Source organism: Egretta garzetta, unplaced genomic scaffold (assembly GCF_000687185.1).
Source record: "Egretta garzetta isolate BGI_Z169 unplaced genomic scaffold, ASM68718v1 scaffold440, whole genome shotgun sequence".
In the NCBI taxonomy this organism is placed as follows: domain Eukaryota; kingdom Metazoa; phylum Chordata; class Aves; order Pelecaniformes; family Ardeidae; genus Egretta; species Egretta garzetta.
Window position 1 is genome coordinate 549,423 of NW_009258293.1, and position 11,180 is coordinate 560,602.

General features: G+C 45.0%; 1 protein-coding gene across 1 annotated transcript in view; it reads left to right on the top strand.

Annotated features, from left to right (window-relative positions):
• The window catches only part of NCOA6 (nuclear receptor coactivator 6), a 38,414-nt gene that overhangs the window by 14,690 nt on the left and 12,544 nt on the right, over positions 1 to 11,180 (top strand). Inside the window, 4 exon segments of the mRNA XM_035893087.1 lie at positions 3 to 149; positions 1,145 to 2,261; positions 8,867 to 8,988; positions 9,892 to 11,180. Coding sequence (XP_035748980.1) covers positions 3 to 149; positions 1,145 to 2,261; positions 8,867 to 8,988; positions 9,892 to 11,180 — 2,675 coding nt within the window.

The window sequence follows — 11,180 nt, forward strand, 5'->3', positions numbered from 1 at the left end:
AGGAATGCCCAAGCGCCTCCCCCCGGGGTTCCCTGCAGGCCAGGCTAACCAGAACTTCATGCAAGGTCAGGTGCCTTCCACAGCTCCAGGAACGCCAGTGAACAGCGGAGCACCACAGCTGCAAACTAGCCAAAACGTGCAGCACACAGGTCTGTCTGGAATGGGGTGTCCCTCAGTTTTATTCCTTTTTTTGTAGAAAATTACGCCTCTTCTTGTGTAACACAGATACCAAAACGTTAAAGTCTTGTGATGAATAGGGAGAGAGCTGAGCTAGCTAGCTTGGGGCTGCAGGGGCACTGAGCTAGCTAGCTGGGGCTGCAGGGGCACTCTGTGGATTGCCAAATGAGGAAAAGGAAAGCAGGAGGCTGCTCAAGTTTTTCAAACCACCCAACTATTACTGATCAGGACTGTGGCAGGATCCAGAAGCATCTGTTAAGAAATTGAATGGAAGTGCACTGAAATTTGGAGGCTAGGGGTGGTAAAGATACAACGCAAAAGAAACTTCTTGTCCAGAAAAAAAGTGTTGTTATCTTAGGAGCAGAACAACAAAATAATCTTGGTCTCCGTTGAAAAGATTATTAGTTCCTTTGACAGCTTTAGAAGTCTACTTAGTCAGTCCTGTAAAAATTAAATCTTTAGTTCACAAATGTCTAGATTTAACAATTCGATTATTAGCCTTCATCTGGATTATGGATACCCTGATAATGTAATTTCATCAGTACTCCATGTGTATTTATTTTTTTAACCTGTTATAAAATAACCTCAAGGTTTGAAGTTTGTTTTGGTTAGGAATTACTCTGAGTTAGATGAGATTACGGAAGATTTTCAAACTGATGTACAGATAACAACTGAAATTAAATTTCTCTTATGTCTTCTGCAGTGGGGTACGCAGGAAGTACTGGTCTAACCGTATCTTTTGAAAAGTATGATGTTCTGTTTTGCCAACTAACATGTATCTGTGGCATCAAACATTGCGTCACAGGACTGCAACTATGTCAGATATTCCAGTTCATTGGAGAAGGGAGGAAAACAATCTTGGAGTACTTACTCGACATCACAAGTTGTGAAAACTCTTACACCGCTCCAATCAGTTTCTTACCAGCAGTTTGTTGGTTTTTTCTTTTTTTTTTTTTTTTTTTTTTAGGTGGCCAAGGATCTGGACCTCCTCAAAATCAGATGCAAGCACCGCATGGCCCACCAAATATGATGCAGACCAATCTAATGGGACTTCATGGAAATATGAACAACCAGCAGGCTGGTGCTAGTGGGGTGCCACAAGTTAACATGGGCAACATCCAGGGTCAGCCTCAGCAAGGACCACAGTCTCAGCTTATGGGAATGCATCAGCAAATCGTATCCTCTCAAGGACAGATGGTAAACATTCAGGCTCAGGGATCGCTGAACCCTCAAAACCAGATGATACTTTCTCGAACTCAGCTCATGCCACAAGGCCAAATGATGGTGACACCACAAAACCAAAATCTTGGTCCTTCTCCCCAAAGGATGACCCCACCCAAGCAGATGATTCCCCAGCAAGGACAACAGATGATGTCTACACATAATCAGATGATGGGACCTCAGGGCCAGGTCTTGTTACAGCAAAACTCGATGATGGAACAGATGATGACCACTCAGATGCAAGGAAATAAACAGCCTTTTAGTACTCAAACCCAGTCCAATGTTATGACGGGGCCAGCTCAACTGATGAGAGGACCAACCCCAAACATGCAAGGAAACATGGTGCAGTTCACTGGGCAGATGATGGCACAGCAAGGCCCTGTGAATGGTAATCCTTCTCAGGTTATGGGAATTCAAGGGCAAGTTTTAAGACCCACTGGACCCGGTCCTCACATATCTCAGCAACTTGGGGATACTACTGCAACGAATAATGATGTGAACTTGACGCAGATATTACCTGATGTTCCTGTGCAGCAGCCAAACATGGTGCCTTCTCATATGCAAGCAATGCAAGGAAACAACAACGCTTCAGGGAGTCATTTCTCTGGCCATGGGCTGCCCTTCAATACGGGGTTTAGTGGAACGCCAAATGGGAATCAGATATCCTGTGGGCAGAATCCTGTTTTTCCTGTCAATAAAGATGTTACACTCACAAGCCCACTCTTGGTTAACCTTCTACAAAGCGATATATCAGCAGGACACTTTGGTGTGAACAACAAACAAAATAACCAGAATGCCAACAAGCCCAAGAAGAAGAAGCCTCCAAGGAAGAAGAAAAATAATCAACAACTAGAACAAACAACGTAGGTTTAATATTACACTGTTTTTGTAGTGGTCATGGGAAAGCTCCACAGGCAACTTGTCAATATTTTTTCAGCAAGCATGGGGTGAGAAAGGACCTGTATTATTTCATGTTCTAGCGATTTCTTTCATGAGTTAAACGATAACCCACTGGCAAGTCTGCCACAGGAAAGTTTGTTCAAGATTAAAAAAACCCAAACAAACAAACATGCAAACATCCCAGCTCGGTTATAAACCCAATTAGAATGGCGCCGTTCCTTATGTTTACTGGGTAAAGGAGGTGCAGAACGTGGCGTGTGGTGCCACAGCCCTTGGAAGAAGAGGCTGCCCTTTTTTAAGCAGTCTGCCAGCCACGACCAAAGGTTGGGCAGTACTTTCAGAAGAACTGGAAGTCTTCATATAATGTGCAGTAGAGATTCTGAGGGTGTTGTTTCCTGAATTATATGTTATCCTGACATGTTTCTGCCTGGAATTGAGCTAGACTTCTCTCTTAGTTGAAGCTGCAGCTAGAATTTAGAGGGAGGAATCTGGTACTTGCTGGGCATGAGGATAACAAGCCCAAGCAGTGCTGGTCTTCCTGGCCTAGGAGAAATTAGGAAGGGAAAAAAACCACGACTCTTGAGAGGGAAGAGGGAAATGGCTAATATTGAGAGAGAATGGATGAATGACTGTACCTGTTTAGTGGAAATAGGAGATTGCTAAATCTCTTCATTTCTCCTTGGCCGGCGTATTCCTCCTTGGCCACCGGTCCTGTAACCTTTTGCTGTTGTCAGCAATGTATAATAATACCAGCACAGGGTGGTGGACTACTGCTGCTGTACCACTATTCAGCTAAAATGGTAAAGGTGAATATGCTGTATCTCATTATTCTAATATTGCCGATGAGGCCACAGGGGCGTTGACAGGAATCCACCTGGTGGAACTTCTGGGGATTGTTTTGTTTGATTTAGGAAAAAAATGGAAAAACTTTACACAGAAAACTATAACACAGGAATATCCAAATCTCAAAGTTAAACTCTTAAACAAACGAAAAGGTAGCAGTGGCACATTAAGCTACTGGTGTGGCTCTGGTTCCACCAGTCCCACTCCTTTGAATAATCATTATAGGTCTTTAACCCGAAGTTTATGCTACGTTTTCCAGAGACAAACGTCCAGTTTGGTGCAAAGAGTGGATGGCGTTCAACTACTAAGCAACTGTTCAATATTTTATTTTTTCCCTAACCTGCATTTTCTGCACAATGTCAAGATTCCTTTGTGAAGATGGAATTAATTTTCTCATGGACATTTTAGTTCTGGACTGAAATGACTTGCATCATCGATAGCAAGTGATCTTTTGTGACAATCGTTAATTGGCTTAACTAGTACTAAAATAAAACGCAGGAGCTGTTACAGGTGCAGAAATGCTGCGTAGCAAAGCATGCTCATTTAACAGGCCTTGAAAAAAGTCTTTGAAATGCTACATGATTATGTATGGTCATGGCATGGCCTGTCAGCTCAACACTGCTGTGAATGGGCTGCCTGATTTCAGATTCAGTCCGAAGGCGTACACAGTCTATGGCCAGCTGCAAAAGCCTGGTTCAAGTAACCCAGCTAGAACCATGTGGGGAGGCTGCAGCTCCAGGGTGACTTGGAAACGGTGACTGGGACACCAGCTTGTCTCTCATGGTGCTGAACTCGTTATGCCTCATCGGCTTCCGAATTGCGTAGAACAGGGCTCCTTTGCACTCGGGCTGCAGTGCTGCTGCCAGGAGCAGGGCAGGCCGCAGTGACAGCATGCCGAGCTGTCTCACTTTGATAGTCTGGCTACGTTGAAGGGAGGTACAGGAGGGTGTGCATGGGTTGTCATTTTGCCATTCCAGAAATATTAAGTGCAAGTGATTTGCCAAGAGTGGGTTGTAACAGCACAAGGTAGTGGCGTGTGGTCCAGCTGTGAAGAGTGGTATAGTGGTAGAATGTGCACCTTCCCGTTTTTGACGTGTTAGATCCTGCAGAGAGTCTCAAATAAATAGCACACAGATGTTTTCCTGTCTGTTCACCTGACATTCAAAGCTATCCAGATGTCCTTCAAGCAATAGCGACGCCTTATTTTTCTTTGTATCAAAAACATTCACGTTGCATATCCACTGCCCAGCAGCAGTTTGTACCGGTAGGCACTGCTGATTTGCAGCAAAGTAAAATATGCAAATCTTGTGTCACTGTTGGCCATCTGCATCTTTCACGGAAAGTGGTGGGGGTTTGGCTTGTTTTGGGGGGTTTTTTTTGCCCCAAATCAAAGACAAAAATGGCCTTGTATTTCTAGGTAGGAAAGATCTGGTGCTATGTGTGAAAAAAATAAAAGAAAATGCTTCAATTCTAAATAGATTCCAATAAAATAATAGTAACCACTACTGTAGCGAGCTGTCTTGCCATGGAAATGCCAGAGGATTCAGAGGGAGCAGACGAGTTGGCCCTTTCTTCTGAAAACAAAATCCGATAATCATCAAAGAAAAGCCTTGTTAGGATTTTGTTTCCATTAGTCGTACTGGTGATTGCCCAGCTCCAGTGTGGCCTGGGAATATCAGTAAGGGGATATATAAAGCTCTCCTCTGAGCTTACAAAGCCCCACAAGACTATTTGCTTGTTAAAAAGTTTTCACAATAAAAGAAGCCTAAATTACAGCTTTTCTCTTGAGCTATGACAACTCAAAAGAAATCCTAGCTCTTAAATAGGGCTTCTAATCAGATTTTGATGCACTTAACAAAGGAAATACCGCTTCGTGCTTACTCTTGTCACTTAAATCCTCAGTGAGATTCTCTTGCTGTTAGTACCTGCAAGAAGGGTGGTTGGGCACCTGATGTGGATTAGCATTTTATTCCTTAATGTGCTCGGTATCAGTCCCTTGGTCCTTGTAGGAGCATTAAGAAGGGAGCTATCCTTACAAATGTTCCTGAGATTATTCTCCAGCAAGAGGAGGGTAACTGCAGTGAAGCTGACTGTAAGGCCTCCGTGCCTCGTTGGCTCTCAGCCTCCCTTGCATCGTTGGGCAAGCTCAGCATTTTCCCGTCTTGGAATTGCTGATTCTTTTAAATCTGATTTGGATCGCTTTCTTTTGCGTCAGAAGCAAATAGGATGCTTTCCATCTTGGCTGCTTCTTTGTCATTCTGCCTCAGAAATTTTAGAATTCAGAGCAGCGAACCTTGTGTGGAAATGCAGCTAATTTGATAAACACGCTAAAAACAATTCTGGTTTTCTCTTGGAAATAATTTCCGAGATGTAATAACATAGTAACAAAAGTACCATTAGTAATACGGTTTGTAGACTGAGCTGTATTGGAGTGCAAATAGGATAAGTGAGCTATTGAAAGAATTTATTCAGCTGAGTCTAAAATAGTTCTAAAGGTTTGCTTAATTGAGCAACTTGGCATTGGATCGAAAACCAAGACATTTTGGAGAAGTTGGGTTGTTTAAAGGGGGTTGTGTCTGTTCTCTGAACCTGAAGACTGTCGGTAATGGGATGTAAGCTGGGGAGGAAGATGCGGGATGGAGAGTGGCTGCAGATAAAATGTGTTAATTCTGTTAACCACAGGCACAAGCAGCTGTTTAATGGTCCCCATAAACATTGTGTACTGGGAGAACAGAAATGACACTCGGTAAAATCGCTCATGGCGTTCGGGTTTGCAGCACCCAGCGTGACCTGCAGAGGTGATCTGCAGGTGGTGAGCAGCACCATAGGGCAAAGAAGTTCTCAACCAGATTCAGAGAGCTTTTAGCCGCAGGCCTGGGGGCGACCGTCCCCTGCCCACATGGGGGGTGAAGCTCGCTCAGCGTCCCTGTAACAGCAAAAGTTGTGGCAGAGCGTTGCGCTGTGTTGGCAGGGCTGGTTCTGCTTGCATCTGTACTGTAATTTTATTTTGGCACACCTTACTTCAGCATCTGCAGCCTGGTTTGGTTTTGGGTTTTTGTGCTCCTGGAGTTCTCTCTCCACTCTGACGAGGGGTTTTGTGTCTGAAGGTTGTGCTTGAGAATGCAAGCTGGTGGACGAAGGTTCATGTCCGACAATCTGTGCTGTACCTAACATGCGCTTGGGTTGGTATTTTACATCCAGAGCAATAGGAAAGAAGAACAACTATGGGATATTTGTCCCTTTCACCCACGCTTCTCATCTTGCTTGTTATTCATATTCAGAATTTGGGGTTTTTTATGATGAGTGGTGGTTGCTAATTATGCCCAGTGAATTTCAGCTACATTCAAAATCCGAGGTGTGTTTGCATTTCCCAGCAGTTGCAGCAGCAGTCTTTCCCACAGTAACTGCTCTTCACTAGCAAACAAAACTCAGTCTGCTTGCAGGGTTTGTGCAGCTTGCCTGACCAGACCCATCTGGCAGCGGATGTTTTCTGAGAATCGATTTTGCACCATGATGGTTTTCTAGGTTAAGCCCGCTTGTGCAGTGATGCTCTGAAATCGGCTTTTTATCTAATCTTCAACTGTAGCATTTTTAATCTCCTGCCATGATAAGGAAGTCATAAATGGCAAAATTACAAATTTAAGATTGTATTTGCAATTTTAGGCAGTTGTTCCAGTTCATGCTGCTGGCACCTACGTGGAAGGCTCCAGCTCCTCTGGCTGATTCTGCTGCCAGAATTTTGGTTCGTTTGTGGCCGCTGATACAATGCTTCTGGGGCATGTGTGTGCGTTTTGCCAGTTGTCACCCAATTTATTGGTGGAGCCATGCAAGCCTACACCACCTGCACCACAGAAGCTGATGGTGTGCTGGATTAGGCAGAGGTCTAACTCCAAATACTTCCCTGGCAACACTGGCCCGCTCAGCGGCAGAGCTTGCAACGGTTCTGTGTTTGCTCCATTTCTTACCTTTCATGTCTCTTGGTTTATGTTCCCCCCTAGTTTTGACCCATGAAAGTTCGGGGACTTTCAAGTCACACTCTGCATTTTGAAGGTTGGTGTGGTTGTTAACGGGATGTTGGGAGAGGCCTGGGTCTCCCCATGTCAGGTGTACAGATGCCAGAAACTGTTACACTCAAGTAGAATTCAATAAGACAGATCTCTTTGCTTTTATATACTTGAAATTCTTATTTTGCTGAAAATTTCATTTGTCCTTGGCATTTCTGCATGATTCTGCCTCTCTTTGTTGGCAGTAGGCTTATTCTGATGTCTTTAATTTTAACTCAGAGCTTTTATTACATAGATCTCCCAATGGCCCTCATATTTTCACGGGGCCAATAAGCAGTTAAGGTCTTTTACTCTCCATCTCTCTCTGTCTTCCATCCTCTGACCATATATACCTATAGCTACAGCAACTTGTTTTTTTCTAAGTCTGCAGAAGCTGTCTTGATGCAGTGGAAGTACTGGGCTTTGAATCCGAACAATTTTAAATTGTCCTAGAGAGTCTCCTGGAGCATCAGGTACCCCTGGAGAAGGACCTGGGGGTACTGGTGGGTGAAAAACCCAAGTATGAGCTGGGAATGTGCGCTGGCAGCCCAGAAAGCCAAGCATCTCCTGGGGGTGGCATCCCCGGCAGCCTGGCCAGCCTGGCCCCTCTGCTCTGCTCTGAGGAGACCCCTGGAGCCCTATGCCCAGCTCGGGGGTCCCCAGCTCAGGACAGACATGGACCTGCTGGAGCAGGGCTGGAGGGAGGCCACAGAGGTGACCGGGGGCTGAAGCCCCTCTGCTATGAGGACAGGCTGAGACACCTTATAGCAGCCTTCCAGTACTTAAAGGGGGCCTGCAGGAAAGACGGGGAGGGTCTCTTTATCAGGGAGTGTAGTGATAAGACAAGGGGTAATGGTTTTAAACAGAAAGAGGGTAGATTTAGATTGTCATTAGGAAGAAATTCTTTACCTTGAGGGTGGCAAGGCACTGGCACAGGTTGCCCAGAGCGGTTGTGGATGCCCCGTACCTGGAAGTGTTCGAGGCCAGGTTGGACGGGGCTTTGAGCAGCCTGGCCTAGTGGAAGGTGTCCCTGGCCACAGCGGGGTGGGGGATTAGATGGTCTTTAAGGTCCCTTCTGACCCAAGCCATTCTATGATTCTGTGATCACATCCAGAGCCTCAGTATCCTAGAGAGGTCTGTGCTCTGGTGGCTGACTTACGACGCCTGATACATCCATGTGTTTTTGCTGTGATGTTAATGGAGGTCTCTGATACCCTGAGCTGTCACTTCTGGGCACAATACTGGAAGAAACGGTGCTACCATTAAAATAAATTTCTATGCATCTACCCATGATACTCACCTATACAGCTGTCACAGCAGTATTAGAGGGAAGCCTGTTTAGTATAAATCTATATATAATTTGGAATATCCATAGGGATTCTCTTAGTTGCAAAACTCAGATTCCAGGTAGAAACAAAGGAAAAAAATGCTTAAGATCAGCAGAGCACCAGGCAATTTGTTTCCTTTTCGGTAGGACTTACGGCACGGGAGCGGCTGTCCACAGACCTGGGCTCTGTGTGCGGGATTGTGGTGTTACAGCGGACGGAGTGGTTCATTTCAGCGAGTGACTTGTGGCTCTGTGAACAGCGCTAGGAATTAATTACTTGGGTACTCAGTTATGGCAGTAGAAGTCAAACGCTGATGTGGGGGCTGGATCTTAACTGCAGTTATTTTTCTTTCAGTTCTTCAGAACCACGTCCAGCTGGCCTGGAGGAGAGTGATCAGTCATCGACATCTGGAGAACAGGGAATGAATTTAGATAATTCAGGCCCTAAACTTTCAGAGTTTGCAAGTAGGCCACCAGGTAGTAGGATTTTTCTGTGGATTATCTGAATGTAATAACTATAGGAGAGCATTCAACTGATCTTTGTGACAGTTCTGTTTTATTTGTGTTACCACACATTGAAGTCCAATGCTTTTTTCCCTTCTTAGTAGCTCACTGGTACCATTGTTTAAGTGTTTTCTTTGAATTAGCTCAAAATGAAGAGGTGGCCGCATTCTCACGGATCATCCTGCAGGTATCATATTGAATACCCTAGAGTTATGCAGCAATAACATAATTGATAAAAATTTCTGCATTTCTAGCTGTAGCACAGACCGATGCCTTAAAAATTTAGCATTAACTGATAGCTGATTTTTCAGAATTAAGAAATAGGGGTTGCAGTTGGAATTACCCTTGGCACGTGGGGAGGATTAAATCCCAAGTCCGCAAAGCCTGTGTAAGCCACATGGGTGGTTCTTAGCACCATTTTTGGCCAAGTAACACATGGCAGATTCTACTCTGTGTGCTAGAAAATGTCAGATCTGTGGCAGCTATGCCAGTCCATGTCCCACAGGGTCCGTCAAACTCTTGTGCTTGTTTAAAGGGGTGTTAATTAGTGAAATTCCAACTCTGCCTTTGTCAGTGAAAGCAAGCCCCTGGACAGTTGCAGAGGCTTTTCAGGTGGCATGAATCTGGAGTAATAGCCAATAGGATACACTAAAGAGATCTCCAGTTAAATGTCACGCAAGTCATTCCTACATTAAGTAAAAATATTGTGAAGTAAAATCTTTGTCCTTATTTGTAAAGCCTGTTTTGTTAACGTGGCTCTCACATAAGATAAACAGGCTCCTGGCTGTACTTTCTGTCTGATCCTGTTTGTTACAGAAATTGTGCTTTCTCCAATCTTTGTTTGGTTCTAATGAACGTACCATCTTGTCGTCCTAGGTTATCCATCTCAGCCAGTGGAACAAAGACCCCTTCAGCAGATGCCACCTCAGCTCATGCAGCATTCACAGCAGCCACAGCAGCAGCAGCCACAGCCACCACCCCAGCAGGCCCAGGCACCGCCACAAACACCGCAGCAGCAGCAGATGATGATGATGCTTATGATGCAGCAGGATCCCAAATCAGTCAGGCTTCCGGTACCACAAGGAGTTCACCCACCGAGAGGGCCTCTGAATCCAGATGCTCAGCGGATGCCAATGCAACAGAGTGGTAACATGCCGGTAATGGTTAACCTCCAAGGTCCTGGATCAGTGCCTCCATCTCCTGACAAACAACGCATTTCCTTGCCAGGCAATCCTCCTCTGGGAAATAATGCAAGAAAAATGGTTTATCAAGATAATGTACAGAATCCTTCCAGCTCACCCCTCGGAGATGTTTCATCAGTATCCTCCCTTTCAGAAGGAGGTGGAGCTGAAGGCCCCCCAGCATCAGGAGCTCAGAATAATTTGACGTCTCATTTAGTAGTTTCACAGAACCAATTAATGATGACGGGACCCAAACCTGGACCATCCCCACTTTCAACTGCCCAAGGCGCAAGTCCTCAGCAGCAGTCTAATTCTCTGCCTAGCGCTCTTACACACCATTTTCCAAATGTTGCCACCCCATCACAAACTTCAAGGCCTAAAACCCCAAACAGAGCAAGCCCAAGGCCATACTACCCTCAGACTCCTAATAACCGTCCACCTAGCACAGAACCTTCGGAAATCAGCTTGTCTCCAGAGAGACTCAATGCTTCTATAGCTGGCCTGTTCCCTCCCCAAATTAATATTCCTTTACCTCCCAGGCCTAATCTCAATAGAGGATTTGATCAGCAGGGTCTTAATCCCACTACTTTGAAGGCCATTGGACAAGCCCCATCAAATCTCACAATTAACAATCAGTCTAGTTTTGCTGCTCCGCAGTCACACAAATTAGAAGGCGTGGTCATTAATTCAGGAAAACAAACCAATACTGGAGGAACAAAGAGAGCAAGTCCAAGCAATAGTCGAAGGTCCAGTCCTGGATCCAGTAGGAAAACTACACCAAGCCCTGGCAGACAGAATTCAAAAGCAGCTAAGTTATCATTGACAACTCAGCAGAATCCATCTCTCTTGCAGAACATGGAATTACAGAGAAATATGATGGCTGGTCCCTCTTCTTTGCCAACACCTGTGACTACAAGTTTTCAAAATAATAACGTGCTAAGTAATCAGAATCCTGCAATTGCTGTCTCTGCTATGACTGGCATT